The following is a 23836-nucleotide window of genomic DNA, read 5'->3' as shown; positions in this document are numbered from 1 at the left end:
TTAAATTTAGTATTTAAGGGCTCTCCCTGAACCTAGAAACTAGATTCCTGCAACAACAACAAGAAGGACTGCCTAGCTGAAAACCCCTGCAGAGGAAGACCAGAAGACAACAACTGCCTTGGCTCCAGAAACTCACCGGCCTGTCTCCTGCCTTCCAAAGATCTCTGCTCCAGCGACGCCTTCCAAAGGGACCAGCGACCTCTGAATCCTCTGAGGACTGCCCTGCTTCGACGACGACAAGAAACTCCCGAGGACAGCGGACCTGCTCCAAAAAGACTGCAACTTTATCCAAAGGAGCAGCTTTAAAGAACCCTGCAATCTCCCCGCAAGAAGCGTGAGACTTGCAACACTGCACCCGGCGACCCCGACTCGGCTGGTGGAGAACCAACACCTCAGGGAGGACCCCCGGACTACTCTACGACTGTGAGTACCAAAACCTGTCCCCCCCTGAGCCCCCACAGCGCCACCTGCAGAGGGAATCCCGAGGCTTCCCCTGACCGCGACTCTCTGAAACCTAAGTCCCGACGCCTGGAAAAGACCCTGCACCCGCAGCCCCCAGGACCTGAAGGACCGGACTTTCACTGCAGAAGTAACCCCCAGGAGTCCCTCTCCCTTGCCCAAGTGGAGGTTTCCCCGAGGAAGCCCCCCCTTGCCTGCCTGCAGCGCTGAAGAGATCCCTTGATCTCTCATTGACTTCCATTGCGAACCCGACGCTTGTTCTAACACTGCACCCGGCCGCCCCCGCGTCGCTGAGGGTGAAATTTCTGTGTGGGCTTGTGTCCCCCCTGGTGCCCTACAAAACCCCCCTGGTCTGCCCTCCGAAGACGCGGGTACTTACCTGCTGGCAGACTGGAACCGGGGCACCCCCTTCTCTCCATTGAAGCCTATGCGTTTTGGGCACCACTTTGAACTCTGCACCTGACCGGCCCTGAGCTGCTGGTGTGGTAACTTTGGGGTTGCTCTGAACCCCCAACGGTGGGCTACCTTGGACCAAGAACTGAACCCTGTAAGTGTCGTACTTACCTGGTAAAACTAACCTCCCCCAGGAACTGTGAAAATTGCACTAAGTGTCCACTTTTAAAATAGCTATTTGTGAATAACTTGAAAAGTATACATGCAATTGAAATGATTCAAAGTTCCTAATGTACTTACCTGCAATACATTTCAAACAAGATATTACATGTCAAATTTGAACCTGTGGTTCTTAAAATAAACTAAGAAAATATATTTTTCTATACAAAACCTATTGGCTGGATTTGTCTCTGAGTGTGTGTACCTCATTTATTGTCTATGTGTATGTACAACAAATGCTTAACACTACTCCTTGGATAAGCCTACTGCTCGACCACACTACCACAAAATAGAGCATTAGTATTATCTCTTTTTACCACTATTTCTCTTTTTACCACTATTTTACCTCTAAGGGGAACCCTTGGACTCTGTGCATGCTATGCCTTACTTTGAAATAGCACATACAGAGCCAACTTCCTACAACCATGATCCCAGAACAGTGCTCAGAGAGTAAGGTGGACACCCAAAGTGTTCACCCTTTCTGACAGTGACTAACACTATCTCCAACAAGGCTTTGTGGGCCTTGCATTGGTGGTAGTGGGATTCCTAGTGAAGGGACAGGTCTTTTGACCCATTGTCTTGGTGGCCTCCCATGGGAATAAAGTGCTGTCAGTCTAAAAATTAGGCAATTTGGGAGATTGGAGAAAAATCTATTTTAGCTCACTTATGTAAGGCAAGTGCTTAGATCTTGAAGGTACTTTTAACCTTACAGAGGTTTTCAATATCAATAGACACCTCAAGATCTTGCGCCTTTATAACATGGATCTTCAACATTAAATACGTAAACGGCTGGCAGGTATTTGGATGTTTATTATCTCTGATGCAAAGATTAGTTGGAACTGTGATATTATTCGTGATAGCAATGCTCCTATGACCTCAGATTACATAGGCCCTGATGTTGGATAAGCTCTACAATTCTTTAACTTCAAAAAGTGCTATATGTCAAATTAAGTCACCCAAGTCTGCTTTTGAAGTATTTTTGCTTATCATGGTGTCTTGGTCCTCCCAAATATGTTTAGAAGAATTCACATTCTTCCACTATTTTAGAGTATAAAAAGATAGCCACATGTGGACATCCTTGTTTGCTTTTTTCCCCCAAACAGAGGACACTCAACAAACTATGGAGAAATAATGTCTGAGAGGCTGTTGAGAACAATGTTGAAGACAAAGCTTTCCAAGTAAAATTCGGACAAAAAATCCCCCCTCAAATGTGTTCAGTGAATGAAGAATAAAAATATGGAAGACATTATAAAAACTCTCTGGGATACCGCACATTAGTGCATCTATTCAGAGTATATGAATAAGATAGTCCCATTATGTGAAACTGCATATTTATAGCATCTGGAAACTCCAACAATAACATCATTAAGCATATCTAAAGCACATTATTTAACATTATATTCTGCCAAACAAACAGGCAAGCACTACCATTATTTTACCACCTGAAGATCCAGGCCAATGTATAAACCTTCTGTCTGGTATTCCCCACACTTTGGAGAGCAAAGACAACACAAGTCTATGTCCACAAGCCTTCACCGTCATGCTAGGATAAGGTACAGAGCATGTGCAGTTGGAGACCACAATCCTTAGTACCCAGAGCGCACCTACATTTAGGAAAGTCATGGGCACATCTATCAACAATATTTTCCTCTAAGACCAAAGCCTAAGAGACTCATTTGTTCTATAAAACGTCCATGGCAAAAAAAAAAAAAAAAAAAAAAGTAGTAAGGTAACAAGAAGAAAGAAAGATCAACAAGATGAGACATTTTTGGTTTTACTCCCTTTTTGTGCACCTCAATAGTTGGTTCCAAAAGAGGGGCATCTTGTACATGTAGGTGAAGAACAGGTTAAATATCAGAATGCTAAATATCTTAAAACTCAGCGAAGAGTGAAGGATACATATCAGTTCCCTCACTCAATGCTGAAAAATCCTATCCAACAGATGGGAAAATCAGAAATTCACTTTTGGGTAATGTCGCTATATGAGAGGCTAGAGATAGGCCTCACAATGAATCTCTTAGAACATTCTTTTTATGGTTTTGTTATGCTTCCCTGAGGTCACCAAATAGGGCTTCATGGGAATCAACTTCCCTGTGAAAGCTGAACATCAGTGGTGCTGCAACCTTGATCATTCTGCAGCCTTTGAACCAATTGCCCATACCACTATTTGCTCAAAGCTTGTGTGCGAAATCAGAGATCATACCCTACTTTAATGCCAGCCCTTTTGGCATATCGGTTGTCAGTGCCACTTCCAATCTATTAATCCCATCTCCCGGCCAGTGAGGTCAGCCGACTATGAGGATGTACTCCACTCTAACCTCTAAATCAATCTTTTGTTTAGATGTCATGCTCTGGTTAAATAGTAAAGTATTGGTTCTTGGCGTGTATGTAAAATATTGACCAATAGATTCCCTGTCAGCCACCTAAGCTAAATACCAAGATAAAGTTGACTGTTTGAGTGAAACTCCCAGATGTGATTTGATTGCCAACCCTTATAAATACCAGTCAAGAACCACTTTAAACAGAATGGTAAATTCTTACCCTTATGAATCACTTTCAACAACTTTCAATTTCTCCCTCATATCACCCTTGATTCAACTACACACACGAGTATAGTGATAAACTGAAAGTGCTGCTTTTAACCTCTTTTTCAACATAAATTATATGTTTAACCAATCTATAACTTCTGACCTCACGAAAAAAAACTGCAATGTCGAAACAAATAAACAGCAGTCCATTAAAGTATGTCAAGTACAGCATAAAATCTGGGACCTGCCACTGCCTAGGTCAATGCAATCACATAAGGAAGAAAAGACACCACCCTGACCTAGTCAGCAAAATAAATAACAAACCACCACCATTTGAAATAATTTACTGTAGCCTGTGCTAGAAGCTGCCAGAATATTATTGTACCTGCTCAGCAATAAGCTGCTGCCTCTGGCCCATCAGGAACTGGTGTTTCTGCTGCTCCATCAGCAACTGTTGCTGTTGTTGCTGCTGTTGCTTTTGCTGGTCTAGTAGCATTTGATGCTGCTTCATGACAACTGCTTGCTGCTGGTTGTTGAGATACACTGTGCTGTTATGGGTACCTGCCATGGACACTACAGGGGCCTGAGTACCAACACTGGGGCCCTGCACAGAAACTGCCACACGAGAAACAGTTGTTGATGGGTTCTGGTCCTGCAGAATTAGACATTAAAATTAAATATTACAATATATAGGTAATGTCTACTTCAAACATTTCATACAAAATGCTATAGGACAGTAAAATGCAAGTTACAAAAACACAAAGCTCTTACATAAGACAAGTCCAATAAAACATTGTTTAACAAATTAACACTTGTAACGTTAAACTTAGTAAACTACTTAGTAGAGTAACGTTTGCCAATAGGGAATACTTAATTTATGAATTCTTAACTTCAGAAAAACTAAGGAGGTCATATAGTGCTCTGAGCCAGTAACCTGCATCTAATTTTTGTTTTTCTGCTTTGTAAATAGTGGTATGTACACAGGTGACAGTGTTTTGGGTCAGAATACCAAAATGAGGAAGCTGAAATTTGAGAAAGCAGCCAAAGTGTATACCTTGCCAGGGACAAGTAACAGAATGATGCACATAATGTGGGTAAGATAGTGATTCAGGGTCATATACATTTCAAATTGGGAACTCATGAACACATATATATAATTGAATGAAAGTGAAACTTTTCTGTAGGGCTGCAAAACCTTGGTGATAACTTACGCAGAAGGTGCTCCTTAAAGAAAATTGATTTATAGCACTTCTGGTGTGCAGGAGTTAGTAAATGGGTCAGAATTTTGTAGATCTAATTTGGTTTAGGTCCTGTGTATAAGGCTGGAGAATACTAGCTTCCAAATCTATTTATGTTTGCATTTCTGAAAATGCAAGTCTTGAGGCACCATTGAACCCAAAATCTGCATGGACCCCTTGAGACAGCTTGCCTTGTTGTTACTTCAGCCAGACTGGGTGGCACTATATTAATTATTCTTTTGTAGGTACTGCCAAGGTCTTCAGGATGACCAGGACACTACAAGGGCAACCAGTACTAAATCATTAGAAAGGGTAGTGATGGGGTCCTACAAGTTCAGTCCATAAGTTAAACAGCACCTTCCAAGGTACACATTAACATGCCTAGGTAACCTTTTGCGCAATATGGGTACATCCAATGTGGTACTCATTTTATCACTGGAGACTTCAGCCACCATGAAAAGGCTATGAGATGACTAACAGTTGAAGTAATTTGATTAACAATCATGGCATGAATGCTTTTCCATTTGAACTCTAGTGGGGAAACTGCCTCTGGCTCTCACTTTGCTATTCTGTGTAGTATGTAAAGATTTAGTCTCAATACTCTGATAATTGAGAAGTGGGTGGAGGTGTGAGAAAGATGTATGCAGCCACAAGGCTGCATGTTCTCCACAGGATTTAGTTTTTAGACTGAGGTGTCCGCTCCATTGTTCTGGTCTGTCTTGCACACAATGCTACTTTTTCTTTTGCTCCCTCCCCGCGGAAACAATGATAATGGTAAGTGTAGGTGTCTGGTTTGTAAACAAACTATACTGGCACTAGTGGGCCTTTATGATTCTTGGCCAAAGTTGTCTCCAGGTGGAAAAAGACTGTTTTCCTGTCCAAGAAGCCAGGACCCAGCAATAGCCTCCGATTGGACAAAAAGAAAATGGCAGTTTTTTTTTTTTTTTTTTACAAAGTGCAGATGAATGTTCACTTTGGTAGGTAGTTGCCAATGAGCTGTGCCATATATTTATGTATGGAAATTATAAAGTGGACCATTACCAGAGGATGTCTTGGCCCTAGCAGAATTTCAGAGACAGCGGCTACTGAAGAAATAGCCCGGGTTTTAGCGGTTTCCTGAAATCTCTCAGCTTGATCAAGTCCTGGAGATGACAGGGGATCAAGTTCCACTTAAGGCAACTTGAAAGACAAAGAGCCGAATTCCTTGGTGTATTTTCTTGATCTTAAGAATATTGAGAAAGTGGGCAGAGAAAGAACATGAGATCTCCAGGAAGAGTAACAAATTAACATTTGTTTAATAAACGTTGAACCTAAATTACACAAAGCTTTAAAGAAAATACAAAGTCTCTTGCAAACAAAGTGAACAAAGCTGACCTGGAAATGGGGGACATGACGTGGGAGATTGAGTGACAGACAAACTTTGCAGTTCTCTACAAGCTGGAGTCAATGAAGTTTATAGATCAGCAAGGCCAAATACATAGCTTTGGCATAATCGAGATGAGAGCACAACAATGCCTGAATAAGAGTAGTATGTTAAGGTGGGAATAAAAGGCAGTTTCTTTCTTCGATTCTTTACTTAACGAAAACAGGAACAGAGGACTATTTAAAAAGTAAGTGACCAAGCGTCATCCATGAAACCCACTTGTATGACAGTGTGGGCTGGATATGGGTATGAACCACTTTCAGCAAGCCACCAATTAGCAGTTCAATGAGAAGAAAAGCCACCTAAAATTAATACTTTGGCTGTTTCAGAGTTCTGTTTCAAAACTTTAGATATCCAGTCAACCACTGTCATACAAGTGGGTATGGCCCTTTTAAAAAAAAATTACAAAAAATTATCTTGCAGAATCTCCAGTTTGATCAATTCTCAGCATAATCAAGATAACTGAGCTAAAGCAGATACACACAGATTAAAAAGGGTCAAGCTCAGAATGAGCCCTGTGCAACTCCACAATTTAAGGCCTTGAAGGTGATTAGAAAGGTGGTAAAGCTATTGCTTAACTCCTACCAGTGAATAAAGAGCCAATCGAGGACTACCTCTCTTTTTCCAATCTCTGCCAGCCACAGCCACCACCACCTAATATAAGTATATATTTTTTCCAATAATGAGATCACACATGCCTGTTTCCAATCAAGGGGCGCACAGCCCATTTTAAAAATCAGAATTAAGGCGATAGCAAGAGGCTAGTGCAAGAATATGAAAAACTACTAGTGAAAGTTACATCTTGGGATCCTGTACTTAGCATATTTGTTTATATCTTTTGTCATACATCAGAAAAATGCACTTCTGAACAATTGTTTCTCCTCCATCAGAATTCTGGGTATAACATTGAAACTAAGCAGTTACTTGATGGAGACCATAAGCCCCAGCTGCTTGCTCAGGCTTCACCTTTTTTACCTCGAAAGGCTTGGCAATGGTAAGCAGAAAAAACTGAACACCACTGGCAGGAAACTTTGGCTCTCCCCTAGATGACTAATAAGGAACATGAACTAGGTCCACAGAACAGAAGCGAAAAGATGCCTGGCATGCAGTGAACTGGCCATATTTAGCCCAGAGCCTGTATTCATGAGTCCATCTTCGGTTTTAGATGCTTTGGGAGTCCAGGATGGAGAAGATCCACGGCCTAAAGCTGCGCCAAGCCAGTCAATAGAGCAGCTTTTGATGGACTCGCTGTGAAAGGAGATAGTGATGCTGTCAGTGCACAGTGCCATCAAAGTGCAGATTGCCTAAAGTCTTAAAGTATTAAGTTTGCCCCACCCTTAACCCCATCAACTCTTGCCAAAGAACTACACCAGCTGGCTCTACTAACTGACACCACCAATTAGTGTTCTGTGACAATTTCCTCTTAGATATGGTTTCTACCCCCATGCAATGATGTGGGTTGTTGGAATGTCTGAGTGCTGGTTTGGTAGCAGTTGACCAGAGGCTGATCACTTTTGGGCACCATTCTAAAGCAGGGCTGCTGCAGTTCTTATGATCCGTGGGGCATTACTTTGTGTCTTTTTTTTTTCTTCTTTTTTTTAAACCAAGCACCATATTTAATTCTTTGGGCAAAAACATTCTCCTTCTCGAAGTGAAAATGTAAGAAGTGCACTTAAACACAAAACAAGACAATATGTGATTGTCTATGCAAAAAATGTGTGTACTGAAGGTAGTATGTGCTGCACAGAGAGCATAATAGACACCTGCTGAGCTGCCTTCCACTCAATGAAGTACAGTGGGACTCATTAGATGTTCAAGAATGGCACAATTCCTGGGTAGGACATTGGGGTCTTTAGACTTTGTTTGGACCTGGGGTAGATTTGTTCTTACCACTGAAACAACTCTTCTTGGGAATATGCGGTTGGACCTACACAATATAAGCCAGCTGACCAAGACCATAATCAGAAGGAGGCTTTGGCAGTGTATGAATATTAAAGCATTAACGGACTAGAAAAAGCAAAATGGTCCGCCGTTAACACTTGATCTGCAATTGTACAATTCTTGTACTTGTGAAAGACCTTGTCAATGATGGGAGTGAACAAGTTCTTTATACTAAACTGGAGGTTAATGGCTGTCTTGAGGGACCCTGGGCCAGCTCTGAAGATTTCAGCCATGTCTACCAACACAGACAAATAAGAGACTGTAGACAGATCCCTACATTTGTATCATTTGTCATAATGGACCAGAGTGAACCAGGCTCATGTATATTTTTTGGTCTTGGTATTCTTGACATCTCTTTTATCTCCCTAAACATGTGGTAGGAAGCAGATTTACACTTTGTGGAAGCCACTATAACAAAAACACACTGAGGTAGTTCCTCCAAGAGATAAAAAGTGGGATTTCTTTGTGTGTCCAATATTTGTAAGCCACAGATTTGGAGATAGCTGTAATGTGGACTTTAAGTAAAAACAAGCATTTACAATGCAATAGGTCTTATATTTGTGAGTTACGGTGTTGTAAATGACAATGTCCTTTACCTATGTGTTTTGATTTGGAGTTTAGTGGCACAGCTGCAGCGCTGTCTAGTGGACAAAGAATGAGGAATTAGCACTGGGAACAGAAATAAAGCTGCAGCACTGCCTAGAGGACTTAGAACGGAGGAGTTACCGAAGAGACAAGAGAAGCAGCTGCAGCACTGTCTACAGGACTAAGAATGACGAATTACCACTCGGAACAGAAACACAGCTGTAGCACCGCCTATAGGACTTAGAATGGGGGCGTTATTGACGGGAACAGAGAAGCAGCAGCAGTATTGTCAGAGGACTTAGAATGAGGATTTTCCACTGTGACCAGAGACACAGCTGCAGCACTGTTTAGAGGACTTAGAATGGCAGAGCAGTGTCTGGAAGGCTAAGCATGTGGAATTATCACTGGGACCAGAGAAGCAGCTGCAGCACTGTCCCAACAAAAAAAAAGTTCTTAGTAAAATCGCCTGGGAGGGGAACTAAGTACTCAAAGGAGGGGCATTTAGGAAAATGCACCAATAAAAAGGAAGCATTTAAGACCAGCACAACAAAGAACGAATAGCAATAGTGGCATGGCTAATCCCCACAAACAGAATACAGCATGTCTTGCAGACAGTGCATGTGTGCTGCATAGGTCTGACCTAAAAAGGAGGCTCAGACTAAGGGCCGACTTTTTATTTTATTGAGACACCAAATAGCAGCAACTTTCAATCAATCAAACATAGCCATTCACAAGTCTAACCCTTAGGGAGCATAGCTTTTTTTTATTGTTCCATTCAAAAAGATATGTTGTTTTCTTCAATCTGTGTTGACCTGCTTAAGGATGTATGTCCTATGTATATTTAGAATTCTGGGTGCTTGATGTACTGCTTGCTTGTTAGCAGCAGGTTTCATTGAACACTAAAGGCCTTCAAGTAACACTTCAGAGTGCTTTGTCGAACTGGTCCAAGTGAATTTTGACTGGTGTTTATGTATGTTTCACGACAAAAGCTTCTAGATGCTTTTTGCCTTTCATAAGAGAAATACTATTTAGTAAGGTTAGTAGCAGTGTGTAGTCTGTTGTGATGGCCAGATACAAGCATGACAGTGTTAGATGCGGACACCACAGCTCCTAAAGCCTAATGTTTGGAGCAGGCACAAGAAGCTAGCCCTGACCTTCCTTGAACTAACGGCAGTAAGGTTTTGAGTTGTATTGTGTGAGCAAGGGGGAGCTTATATCCGGGCTAACAAAGGGAGAAGGCGGCTGGTGCATGAGCATGTGCTGGGACCGAGGAATGAACTCACAGACCCACCCCATCCCTGACACCATGTCAGTCAGGCCATGAGATGCAGCAATACCAAAGCAATGGCTATTTTACATTTGACAGAGTTTGAGGGAATATGGAAAAACGAAAATTGCCCACCATTTTAACCTAGGTTACTGCGAGATTTCAGCTACATGGCAATGTGTCAGTGGACAAATAGTTCATCCAACGAGGTTATTTGATTGTCGAGACATCTGAAGGGTGAAGTGACAGTTCAATAGATAATTTAGACTGAATTGTAAATTTATAAAATTTTGAACATGGAGTCAGCTGGGCCAATTTTAAGCAACCTATCAGAACAGGTGGGCACCCTAATAATGGCTGCAGATTTGAGAACAAAAAGTAAAACCTGTCAATGCACTTTAACGTTACAGCCTTTGAAGAGGCAAAGTAAGGAGGAAATATAGTAGGGAAAATGCCCTAGGTTCCAGCCTGAAGAGCAAATCTAGTTATTGTCAGGACTAAATCGGGGGATTGGGAGGTAGAGGAAATGTTCTGGGAAGGGCAACCGTGGATCGAGGAATTTGACTATTGTTAAGAAAAAACTCAAATTGGCTGTAGCAAGAAAATATTCTCTTCTCTGGAGAAGCAAAGAGTGATCTGTGCACAAAAGGGTCTTTGATGAAAAGCAAATCCACCCTACAGAGTGAAGAAGGATGAGCCACCTGGGCACCTCCAGGACAGAATAACTACTTCCCTTTTCAATGCCACCTTAGTTACCAGAGTTGATGGATTACTTTTGGTACTCCTTCTTCATGATGAAATCCAAAACATGGTGTGGAACAGCCAGACCCTCTCACAGTATGCACATTAGGTGGTTCCAGTGGGACCACCTGTAGGAAGTTGGCTCTGTATGCACTATTTCAAAGTAAGGAATAGTATGCACAGAGTCCAAGGGTTCCCCTTAGAGGTAAGATAGTGGCAAACAGAGATAATACTAATGCTCTATTTTGTGGTAGTGTGGTCGAGCAGTAGGCTTATCCAAGGAGTAGTGTTAAGCATTTGTTGTACATACACATAGACAATAAATGAGGTACACACACTCAGAGACAAATCCAGCCAATAGGTTTTTGTATAGAAAAATATCTTTTCTTAGTTTATTTTAAGAACCACAGGTTCAAATTCTACATGTAATATCTCATTCGAAAGGTATTGCAGGTAAGTACTTTAGGAACTTCAAATCATCAAAATTGCATGTATACTTTTCAAGTTATTCACAAATAGCTGTTTTAAAAGTGGACACTTAGTGCAATTTTCACAGTTCCTAGGGGAGGTAAGTATTTGTTAGGTTAACCAGGTAAGTAAGACACTTACAGGGCTTAGTTCTTGGTCCAAGGTAGCCCACCGTTGGGGGTTCAGAGCAACCCCAAAGTCACCACACCAGCAGCTCAGGGCCGGTCAGGTGCAGAGTTCAAAGTGGTGCCCAAAACACATAGGCTAGAATGGAGAGAAGGGGGTGCCCCGGTTCCGGTCTGCTTGCAGGTAAGTACCCGCGTCTTCGGAGGGCAGACCAGGGGGGTTTTGTAGGGCACCGGGGGGGACACAAGCCCACACAGAAATTTCACCCTCAGCAGCGCGGGGGCGGCCGGGTGCAGTGTAGAAACAAGCGTCGGGTTTGTAATGGAAGTCAATGGGAGATCTAGGGATCTCTTCAGCGCTGCAGGCAGGCAAGGGGGGGGTTCCTCGGGGAAACCTCCACTTGATCAAGGGAGAGGGACTCCTGGGGGTCACTCCTCCAGTGAAAGTCCGGTCCTTCAGGTCCTGGGGGCTGCGGGTGCAGGGTCTCTCCCAGGTGTCGGGACTTAGGATTCAAAGAGTCGCGGTCAGGGGAAGCCTCGGGATTCCCTCTGCAGGCGGCGCTGTGGGGGCTCAGGGGGGACAGGTTTTTGTACTCACAGTCTTAGAGTAGTCCTGGGGTCCCTCCTGAGGTGTTGGATCGCCACCAGCCGAGTCGGGGTCGCCGGGTGCAGTGTTGCAAGTCTCACGCTTCTTGCGGGGAGCTTGCAGGGTTCTTTAAAGCTGCTGGAAACAAAGTTGCAGCTTTTCTTGGAGCAGGTCCGCTGTCCTCAGGAGTTTCTTGTCTTTTCGAAGCAGGGGCAGTCCTCAGAGGATGTCGAGGTCGCTGGTCCCTTTGGAAGGCGTCGCTGGAGCAGGATCTTTGGAAGGCAGGAGACAGGCCGGTGAGTTTCTGGAGCCAAGGCAGTTGTCGTCTTCTGGTCTTCCTCTGCAGGGGTTTTCAGCTAGGCAGTCCTTCTTCTTGTAGTTGCAGGAATCTAATTTTCTAGGGTTCAGGGTAGCCCTTAAATACTAAATTTAAGGGCGTGTTTAGGTCTGGGGGGTTAGTAGCCAATGGCTACTAGCCCTGAGGGTGGGTACACCCTCTTTGTGCCTCCTCCCAAGGGGAGGGGGTCACAATCCTAACCCTATTGGGGGAATCCTCCATCCGCAAGATGGAGGATTTCTAAAAGTCAGAGTCACCTCAGCTCAGGACACCTTAGGGGCTGTCCTGACTGGCCAGTGACTCCTCCTTGTTGCTTTCTTTGTTCCCTCCAGCCTTGCCGCCAAAAGTGGGGGCCGTGGCCGGAGGGGGCGGGCAACTCCACTAAGCTGGAGTGCCCTGCTGGGCTGTGACAAAGGGGTGAGCCTTTGAGGCTCACCGCCAGGTGTTACAGCTCCTGCCTGGGGGAGGTGTTAGCATCTCCACCCAGTGCAGGCTTTGTTACTGGCCTCAGAGTGACAAAGGCACTCTCCCCATGGGGCCAGCAACATGTCTCTGGTGTGGCAGGCTGCTGGAACTAGTCAGCCTACACAGACAGTTGGTTAAGTTTCAGGGGGCACCTCTAAGGTGCCCTCTGGGGTGTATTTTACAATAAAATGTACACTGGCATCAGTGTGCATTTATTGTGCTGAGAAGTTTGATACCAAACTTCCCAGTTTTCAGTGTAGCCCTTATGGTGCTGTGGAGTTCGTGTTTGACAAACTCCCAGACCATATACTCTTATGGCTACCCTGCACTTACAATGTCTAAGGTTTTGTTTAGACACTGTAGGGGTACCATGCTCATGCACTGGTACCCTCACCTATGGTATAGTGCACCCTGCCTTAGGGCTGTAAGGCCTGCTAGAGGGGTGTCTTACCTATACTGCAAAGGCAGTGAGAGGCTGGCATGGCACCCTGAGGGGAGTGCCATGTCGACTTACTCGTTTTGTCCTCACTAGCACACACAAGCTGGCAAGCAGTGTGTCTGTGCTGAGTGAGAGGTCTCCAGGGTGGCATAAGACATGCTGCAGCCCTTAGAGACCTTCCTTGGCATCAGGGCCCTTGGTACTAGAAGTACCAGTTACAAGGGACTTATCTGGATGCCAGGGTCTGCCAATTGTGGATACAAAAGTACAGGTTAGGGAAAGAACACTGGTGCTGGGGCCTGGTTAGCAGGCCTCAGCACACTTTCAATTGTAAACATAGCATCAGCAAAGGCAAAAAGTCAGGGGGCAACCATGCCAAGGAGGCATTTCCTTACACCACCTACCAATGATAACCCTAAGGCACGATTGTACACTGGATGAATGTTCCCCAAACAAGAGACACTAAGGTGATGTGAATCATGCGAGTCATCTGCTGCAATATATAAGAAAATGTAACTTACCCAGTGTACTTTTGTTCGTGGCATGTAGTGCTGCAGATTCACATGCTGTGCCTATATCACCATCTAGTGTTGGGCTCAGTGTTACAAGTTGTTTTTCTTCGAAGATGCTTTTTTCTGAGACACCGGATCGAGCGACTCCTCTCAGTGATAGTGTGCATGGGCATCAACTCCTTTGTTATGTTTTCCCACAGGCGGGTGAAGTAAGGAGTGAAGAATTGGAGAACTGCTTTTCAGTCTATGCACACATGTGTATCTGCAGCTACACATGCCACCGAACATATATATATACATATTTACATGATAAAGTACAATGGCTACAGGCTTCCGGGGAGGAGGGAGGGCACATGTGAATCTGCAGCACTACATACCACAAACAGATGAACACTGGGTGACATTTTCCATTCAACGGCATGTGTAGCTGCAGATACACATGCTGTGCATAGACTGAAAAGCAGTTCTCCTCCTGAGTAAGCCGTGGTTAGCCTGCAGGAGTTGAAGTAGTTTGAAAAAGTATTCTAAGCACTGCTTGACCAACATTTGCCCGTTGACTAGATAACACATCTACACAGTAGTGTTTAGTAAATGTGTGTGGTGTGGACCATGTGGCTGCTTTGCATATGTCTGCTATTGGTATGTTTCCTAAGAATGCCATTGAAGCACCTTTCTTTCTAGTGGAATGTGCTTTAGGAGTTACTAATAGCTGCCTTTTAGCTTTAAGACAGCAAGTATGAATACACTTTACTATCCATCTTGCCAATCCTTGCTTGGAAATGGGATTACCTTTGTGAGGTTGTTGGAAAGCGACAAAAAGTTGTTTAGATTTTCAAAAGTCTTTCGTTCTGTCTATATAATACATTAGAGCACTTTTGAGATCAAGAGTGTGGAGAGCTCTTTCGGCAACTGAATCTGGCTGTGGAAAGCAAACTGGCAATTCCACTGACTGAATAATGTGAAATGGTGAAACCACCTTGGCTAGAAATTTTGGATGTGCTCTAAGTACTATTTTGTGTTTGTGTACTTGAAAGAGGGGTTCTTCTAAAGTGAATGTTTGTATTTCACTTACTCTTTTTAAGGAAATAATTGCTATGAGGAAAGCAACCTTCCATGAGAGAACGTGATGAGAGCAAGAATGCATGGGTTCAAATGGTGCTCCCATAAGTCTTGTGAGTACAATGTTAAGGTTCCATACAGGAGCTGGTGGAGCTCTAGGTGGAATATCTTTTAAGCCCTGCCATTAAAGCTTTTATGACAGGAATTCTAAACAGAGAGGTATGTTGTCAGTTTTGGAGGTAGTCTGATACTGCAGTTAAATTAATTTTAATAGATTAATATGTGAGATTTGCTTTCTGTAAATGAAGCAAATAACATACAAGATCTTGTACTGATGCTTTAAGTGGATCAATGTTTTTAGGTTGGCACTAATGTACAAAATGTTTCCATTTATTTGCCTAGCACTGCCTGGTTGTAGGTTTACGTGCTTGTTTTAGAATGTCCATACATTCTGATGGGAACTGTAGATATCCAAATTCTATGACCTCAGGAGCCAAATTGTCAGGTTGAGCATCCTGGGATGGGGATGCCTGGACCTTTGTTTTGAGTCAATAAGTCTGGCCTGTTTGGGAGCTTGTGATGTGGTACTACTGAGAGATCCAATAGTGTTATGTGTACCAGTGCGGACGGGCCCATATGGGAGCTATGAGTATCATAGTGAGGGAAGTGTGACTCATCTTGTTGACCAGAAACAGAATTAACAGGAGATTTGGGGGGGGGGGGGGGGGGGGGGGAGGGGGGCGGACCAGTGTAAGCAAATATCCCTGACCAAATGATCCATAGAGCATTGCCCTTGGAATGAGAGTGTGGGTATATGGATGCGAAGTTTTGGCATTTTGCATTTTCGCTTACTGAGAAAAAGTCTATGTTTGGTGTTCCCCACAACAAAGTAATATTGAATTACTTGGGTGAATCACCCATTTGTGTATTTGTTGCTGCGTCCTGCTTAGAGGCCCGCTAATTAGTTGTGTATCCCTGGGATGTATTCCGCTAGCAGGTGGATGTGAATGTGAATTGCCCATTTCCAAACTGTTTGTGCTAAGAGGGACAATTGGGATGACTGTGCCCCCACCCCACGTTTAAGCAGATAATAAACTGCTGTTATGTTGTCTGTCCTTATTAACACTGTCTTGTGTATGATCTGTTGTTGGAATGCTTTGATGGCTAGAAACACTGCCAGCAATTCCAGGTGGTTTACGTGGTAAGTTTGATGGTTTGAGTCCCATTCCCCCTGTATTGTGAGAATGTTGAGTTGGGCTCCCCAACTGTCAGACGCATCTGTCGTAATTATTGTCTGTGGCACAGGGTCCTGAAATGGCTGCCCTTTTGATAAGTTGGTGTGATCCCACCATTGCAGAGATTTGTAAGTTTGGCAGTCCAACAGCACTATATCCTGTAGTTGACCCTGTGCCTGAGACCATTGTTGTGAGACACACTGTTGCAGTAGTCTCAGGTTTAGACGTGCATTTGGCACTATTGCTATGCATGATGCCATTGTTTTCAGGGGTAGAAGGACCTTTTGAGGTAGGGAATTTACCCCTGGACCTGAAATTTTGTTCTCTGTAAGAACCCCTGAAAGAGTGTAATGCTGTTGCCCTTGTTTTGAGTGGGAAGTGGAGGCCTCTGGAGCTTGGGATTTAAATCCTCCTCTAAATTGAGGTTTTCGAACGGAACCCCGAAATGGTGTAGTATAAAGGGCTAACATGGCCTTTGCTGTTTGAGTCCTTTTTTAGTTTATCAATTGTTGTGTCCACCTCTGGTCCAAAAAGCTTCTGTTCATTGAATGGCATATTAAGGATCGCCTGCTGTATCTCAGGTTTAAAACCTGAGGACCTCAACCAAGCCTGTCGCCTGATGGTAATGCTGGTGTTTATTCCTCTAGCTGCATTATCAGCTGCATGTAGAGCAGACCTAATTTGGTTGTTTGCAATAGCTTGTCCTCCCCTCTACAATTTGATGTGCCCTCTTTTGATTTTCTTTGGAGAGATATTGCATAGAATTCTTGCATCTCACCACAATGTGCCCTGTCACACCTAGATAACAGGGCTTGGGAATTCGCAATACGCCATTGATTGGCTACTTGTGTTGCTACCCTTTTCCCTGCCATGTCAAATTTACAGCTTTCTTTGTCAGGGGGGAGGAGTATACCCAGAAGACTGCTGTTTGCACGCTTCCTGGCTGCACAGATAATAATGGAGTGTGTTGGTAACTGCTGTGAAATTTATTTGGGTCTGTTGGTGCAGGCTTATATATTTCTGATCAATTCTGGGTGTTAGAACTCTAGCTTTAACAGGTTCTTGAAAAATATCTGCATGTTTGAGCATACAAGGGAGCATTGGTAAACACTGGTACTACTTGTGAGTTGAGAATAGGGTGTTGAAAAGGAAAGCCTCTTCTAATGGTTCAGCATGCATCTGTACCCCATGATATGCAGCTGCCCTGGAGATAACCGGATTGTATGCTGTTGCATCCTTGGGTGTAGATGGGCTTGCGGGATACAAATCAGAATCGTTAGGCGGTATGGGATCAGAGTCGTACATATCTCACGAAACCGTGGTGTAACTATTATCAGTTGTTTCTTCATCTTCTGAGGAAGTATGAGAGTGTGTGGGTAAAGGCGGTGGTGGTGGAGTAGGAGGTTGTGGTGAAAGGGAAAGTTGAGACGAATGTGGTGGAGAAAGCTCAACAGTTTTTGGCTTTTCCTTTTGCTTGTAGATTTTTGCCAGTGGTGGGACAGTATCCAGAGTTTCCTGGAATGCTAACTTCCTTTTGGTATGAGGGGGTGGAGAAGCAATAATTTTTCCAGTCTCTTTCTTGATTTGAATTCTCCTTGGTTTACTGTCCAAAACCTCCAGAAAGGTTTGAATGTCCGATTCATCCCCTTGTTGTTCTGAAGCATGTTTTGTGCTTTTAAAGGAATTTTCTGCATGTTTCTTGGTAACATGCTTCATTTGAGTCGAAAAGTCCTGATTCCTCTGTATAAGAAGATGTTTTCGGCTCCAAAGATGGACTCCGATGTTTCAGCTCCGAAGCGGAGCACGCTTGTTTCTGCTCCGATGTAGCAGGGTGCTGACTCGGTTTGGAGGTGGAAGCCTGCATCTTTCGGCTCAACCCCAGACACTGAAACAGGTATGATAGCCTGTTGAGGGAGTGTCTTGGCCTTTTTTGGCGCTGAACCAAGGGTCAGTCGACGATAGTTTGTTTTCGGGTAGAACCATAACTAAGAAGCAGTGATGCACCCAAGGTCTTGCGTGCTTTTTTAAATTTATTTTTTTGCTTTTTTTTTTTTTTAAACTTGTTGGGGTTGGGGCTGGTGAACTCGTGTACTGCGCCACAGATATAGGCTGGCTGCCCACCTCTGAATCCTGCTCTGAGTAAGAATCTGGATAGAGACTGCCGTTTGTGCCTGTTCTTCGTCAAGGATGTCGGTGGTGGGCTCTGAATTTCGATGCCATCTCCAATCGTCTTGCCCTCCGATCGCATAGGTTTTCTTCGATCGAAAAGACGGACACGTCTTGCAGATTTCTTCTCGATGGTCTGGAGAAAGATAGAGATTATACACCAAGTGCTGGTCAGTGTACAGAAACTTGGTGTGGCACCGAGGACAGAATCGGAATGGAGTCCAATCCATATGCCTTTGATGCTGTTGACCCATAAAGGCCTGACAAGAGCACGGGTGACCGAAAACACATTTAATTGATCCCGATGGTGCGATCGGATCGAGTTTAGAAGGAAACCGTGTTTGAAGCAATACCAGCGGTGAAAGAAAAGATAGAACGTTCAGAGAATTTCTGAACCGAAAATCCCAGAGCGAGAGGGAACACATCCGAACCAGACGGCGGAAAGAAAACAATCTAACAAAGGACACGATGCCCATGCGCACTATCACCAAGAGGAGTCACCACTTGATCCAGTGACTCAGAAAAAAGCTTCTTTGAAGAAAAACAACTTGTAACACTCAGAGCCCAACACTAGATAGCAAAATATGCACAGCATGTGTATCTGCAGCTACACATGCCATAGAACATATACATACACACACATATATACACACACACGCACAAGCAGGTGCAGGTGCAGTATACTAAATTATTAACGTTTCAATTTGCACTATTTGGTGGGGGACAAAGGGAATCTACAATATAGTGTACCAGTGTGTATGTGAGAGAATGAGCGTGTAAAAGTGAACAATTAAATTATAGTGTGTGAACTGTGCTCATGTACTGTGCATATACATGTCCATGGTACTAGACTTGCCAATTTCTACACAATAGTTGTAGAAAGAATTCTGGGACCTGACAGTACATATGGTACACGTTACCCCAAAGGCAGCAAATGACGGAAAGTTGGGACGGAGGACCAATGGCATTATGATGGAAGAAGTGGGGAGGACAAGGACCGACAATGCAAATCCCAGCTCCCTCAGACCCATGTCGGACATAACACTATTTATGGCAGAGGCACTTGGGTATCCAACACTGTACCCACTTGTAGGGCCTTGGCTAGTGTAGGAAGTTGGCTCTGTATGTGCTATTTCAAAGTAAGGAATAGCATGCACAGAGTCCAAGGGTTCCCCTTAGAGGTAAAATAGTGGTAAAAATAGATAATACTAATGCTCTATTTTGTGGTAGTGTGGTCGAGCAGTAGGCTTATCCAAGGAGTAGTGTTAAGCATTTGTTGTACATACACATAGACAATAAATGAGGTACACACACTCAGAGACAAATCCAGCCAATAGGTTTTTATATAGAAAAATATCTTTTCTTAGTTTATTTTAAGAACCACAGGTTCAAATTTAACATGTAATATCTTGTTCGAAAGGTATTGCAGGTAAGTACTTTAGGAACTTCAAATCATCAAAATTGCATGTATACTTTTCAAGTTATTGTCAAATAGCTGTTTCAAAAGTGGACACTTAGTGCAATTTTCACAGTTCCTGGGGGAGGTAAGTTTTTGTTAGTTTTACCAGGTAAGTAAGACACTTACAGGGTTCAGTTCTTGGTCCAAGGTAGCCCACCGTTGGGGGTTCAGAGCAACCCCAAAGTCACCACACCAGCAGCTCAGGGCCGGTCAGGTGCAGAGTTCAAAGTGGTGCCCAAAACACATAGGCTAGAATGGAGAGAAGGGGGTGCCCCGATTCCGGTCTGCTTGCAGGTAAGTACCCGCGTCTTCGGAGGGCAGACCAGGGGGATTTTGTAGGGCACCGGGGGGGACACAAGTCCACACAGAAATTTCACCCTCAGCAGCGCGGGGGCGGCCGGGTGCAGTGTAGAAACAAGCGTCGGGTTTGTAATGGAAGTCAATGGGAGATCTAGGGATCTCTTCAGCGCTGCAGGCAGGCAAGGGGGGGGTTCCTCGGGGAAACCTCCACTTGGGCAAGGGAGAGGGACTCCTGGGGGTCACTCCTCCAGTGAAAGTCCGGTCCTTCAGGTCCTGGGGGCTGCGGGTGCAGGGTCTCTCCCAGGTGTCGGGACTTAGGATTCAAAGAGTCGCGGTCAGGGGAAGCCTCGGGATTCCCTCTGCAGGCGGCGCTGTGGGGGCTCAGGGGGGACAGGTTTTTGTACTCACAGTCTTAGAGTAGTCCTGGGGTCCCTCCTGAGGTGTTGGATCGCCACCAGCCGAGTCGGGGTCGCCGGGTGCAGTGTTGCAAGTCTCACGCCTTTTGCGGGGAGCTTGCAGGGTTCTTTAAAGCTGCTGGAAACAAAGTTGCAGCCTTTCTTGGAGCAGGTCCGCTGTCCTCGGGAGTTTCTTGTCTTTTCGAAGCAGGGGCAGTCCTCAGAGGATGTCGAGGTCGCTGGTCCCTTTGGAAGGCGTCGCTGGAGCAGGATCTTTGGAAGGCAGGAGACAGGCCGGTGAGTTTCTGGAGCCAAGGCAGTTGTCGTCTTCTGGTCTTCCTCTGCAGGGGTTTTTCAGCTAGGCAGTCCTTCTTCTTGTAGTTGCAGGAATCTAATTTTCTAGGGTTCAGGGTAGCCCTTAAATACTAAATTTAAGGGCGTGTTTAGGTCTGGGGGGTTAGTAGCCAATGGCTACTAGCCCTGAGGGTGGGTACACCCTCTTTGTGCCTCCTCCCAAGGGGAGGGGGTCACAATCCTAACCCTATTGGGGGAATCCTCCATCTGCAAGATGGAGGATTTCTAAAAGTTAGAGTCACTTCAGCTCAGGACACCTTAGGGGCTGTCCTGACTGGCCAGTGACTCCTCCTTGTTGCTTTCTTTGTTCCCTCCAGCCTTGCCGCCAAAAGTGGGGGCCGTGGCCGGAGGGGGCGGGCAACTCCACTAAGCTGGAGTGCCCTGCTGGGCTGTGACAAAGGGGTGAGCCTTTGAGGCTCACCGCCAGGTGTCACAGCTCCTGCCTGGGGGAGGTGTTAGCATCTCCACCCAGTGCAGGCTTTGTTACTGGCCTCAGAGTGACAAAGGCACTCTCCCCATGGGGCCAGCAACATGTCTCTAGTGTGGCAGGCTGCTGGAACCAGTCAGCCTACACAGATAGTTGGTTAAGTTTCAGGGGGCACCTCTAAGGTGCCCTCTGTGGTGTATTTTACAATAAAATGTACACTGGTTTCAGTGTGCATTTATTGTGCTGAGAAGTTTGATACCAAACTTCCCAGTTTTCAGTGTAGCCATTATGGTGCTGTGGAGTTCGAGTAAAACAGACTCCCAGACCATATACTCTTATGGCTACCCTGCACTTACAATGTCTAAGGTTTTGTTTAGACACTGTAGGGGCACAGTGCTCATGCACTGGTACCCTCACCTATGGTATAGTGCACCCTGCCTTAGGGCTGTAAGGCCTGCTAGAGGGGTGTCTTACCTATACTGCATAGGCAGTGAGAGGCTGGCATGGCACCCTGAGGGGAGTGCCATGTCGACTTACTCATTTTGTTCTCACTAGCACACACAGGCTTGTAAGCAGTGTGTCTGTGCCGAGTGAGGGGTCTCTAGGGTGGCATAAGACATGCTGCAGCCCTTAGAGACCTTTCTTGGCATCAGGGCCCTTGGTACTAGAAGTACCAGTTACAAGGGACTTATCTGAATGCCAGGGTGTGCCAATTGTGGATACACTGGTACATTTTAGGTGAAGGAACACTGGTGCTGGGGCCTGGTTAGCAGGGTCCCAGCACACTTCTCAGTCAAGTCAGCATCAGTATCAGGCAAAAAGTGGGGGGATAACTGCAACAGGGAGCCATTTCTTTACACAAGCCCCCCCCAGCCCACAGGCCAGGAGACTCAGCCCAAGCTGGGAGAGTCTTCCTAGTCTGTCAGGCGAGGAAGAGTAGGAGAAATAGGCTGGTTAGTTGCAGGGCCTACTCTGCCTTACATCCTTCTGTTCAGGTCATTCCCTTTGGGGAACTGACCCACTTCCACAGTGATAGGACCTAGTCTGAATTGCCTCTTGTCTGCCTCTTCAATGTCTCCACCCATTCTTTTTATTTTGGGTTTAGAGGTATCCACCTCTGCTAATCTTATCTTAGCCAGGGTCATCCCTAGCTTACCCAAAGAGGTTACCCAGAGCTGGAGTAACCCCACCATGACCAACAGGGTCAGGGGGCCTAACTTGCTATTTGGCATGGGGTCTGACCACCATGCCAAGGATAGTGCAGCCATAAAGGCTAACACCCAGCAGAGGCCACTGACAGCTGTCAGTGCCCAGAACCACACCTTTAGCTCTTCACCTAAAAGGGAAGGGGCTAAGTTACAGGCCTCTTTGGGTTCAGGCTGCCTGTCTGCTGTATTAGAGTGGGGGGTTACCACATCTTGTAGTAAACACCCTTCTTCCACTCTTTCTTCTGTTAGCTGAGGAGCCACCCACTCAGGTTTAACAGTTGCCTGACTAGCCAGGACTTCTTGTGGGTCAGGTTGGACTTTATCAGGGCCATTTTTGGAGTTCTCCCCTACTGGAGCAGAATCTCCTTGGCTTGCTGTAACCTTGGCTAAAGGTTGTCCACCCTTCCTACTCTGTTTTCTTTTCTTCTTCTTCTGGGGCCTGCTTGCATTTACTGCAGAGGCAGGACTTCCAGAATCCTTGGGAGAGGACTGGCACTGGACCAGTTCCTCTCTTGGGCTCTGACTAACCTCTGGGTAGTCATTTCCAAGGAGACAATCAAGGGGGAGGTCTGTACTGACTACTACCCTTCTCCAGCTAAGAGTGCCACCCACTTCTATGGGTACTAAAGCCACAGGCCTCTTAGTGACCCTGTCTAGGCTAACTCTTACCCTGGCAGTCTCACCTGGGATGTACTGGTTTGAGAGCACCAGCCTGTCATGCACAATAGTGTGACTGGCACAAGTGTCTCTCAGGGCAGTGGTTGGGATTCCATTCACCAGTAGGTGGTGGAAGTGTCTACTTCCCTCTGGAATCTCCAACTCACCTGTTGGGCCCTGTTTCCAGTTGAAGGCTATGAAGACCTCCTCATCTGAGGAGTCATCTCCCATGGCTACACTGGTTACCCCTGGAATTTTGTTCTGGGGTTTGTTTTTGGGACAAGAAGTGTCCTTGGTGTGGTGCCCAGACTGTTTACAGTTGTGGCACCATGCCTTAGTGGCATCCCAGTTCTTACCCTGGTACCCACCTTTGTTTTGGGTTGTGTCTTGGGGCCCACCCACCTGTTCTGGTTTTTGGGGGCCTACAGAGGACTCTTTTTCTTTGTTTCTAGTGTCACCCACTTTCTCCTGGGGAGTTTTTGTAACCCCTTTCTTTCGGTCACCCCCAGTGGAAGTTTTGGTTACCCTAGTCTTGACCCAGTGGTCTGCCTTCTTTCCCAATTCTTGGGGAGAAATTGGACCTAGGTCTACCAGATACTGATGCAACTTTTCATTGAAGCAGTTACTTAAAATGTGTTCTTTCATAAACAAATTATAAAGCCCAACATAGTCACACACTTCATTTCCAGTTAACCAACCATCTAGTGTTTTTACTGAGTAGTCTACAAAATCAACCCAGGTCTGGCTCGAGGATTTTTGAGCCCCCCTGAATCTAATTCTATACTCCTCAGTGGAGAATCCAAAGCCCTCAATCAGGGTACCCTTCATGAGGTCATAAGATTCTGCATCT

The 23836-nt window shown here is 45.1% G+C and overlaps 1 protein-coding gene across 3 annotated transcripts in view; it reads right to left on the bottom strand.

Moving 5' to 3' along the window:
- MAML1 (mastermind like transcriptional coactivator 1) overlaps nt 1-23836 on the bottom strand; it is a 244656-nt gene that overhangs the window by 155086 nt on the left and 65734 nt on the right. For all 3 annotated transcript variants that reach the window (XM_069199502.1, XM_069199503.1, XM_069199504.1), the window contains exon 3: nt 3985-4251. In XM_069199502.1, coding sequence (XP_069055603.1) covers nt 3985-4251 — 267 coding nt within the window. The remainder of the gene's footprint in view (nt 1-3984; nt 4252-23836) is intronic.

This window comes from Pleurodeles waltl, chromosome 7, assembly GCF_031143425.1.
Source record: "Pleurodeles waltl isolate 20211129_DDA chromosome 7, aPleWal1.hap1.20221129, whole genome shotgun sequence".
NCBI classification, from domain to species: domain Eukaryota; kingdom Metazoa; phylum Chordata; class Amphibia; order Caudata; family Salamandridae; genus Pleurodeles; species Pleurodeles waltl.
The sequence above is the reverse complement of the archived record's forward strand: the minus strand, read 5'-3'. Positions and strand labels throughout refer to the sequence as shown.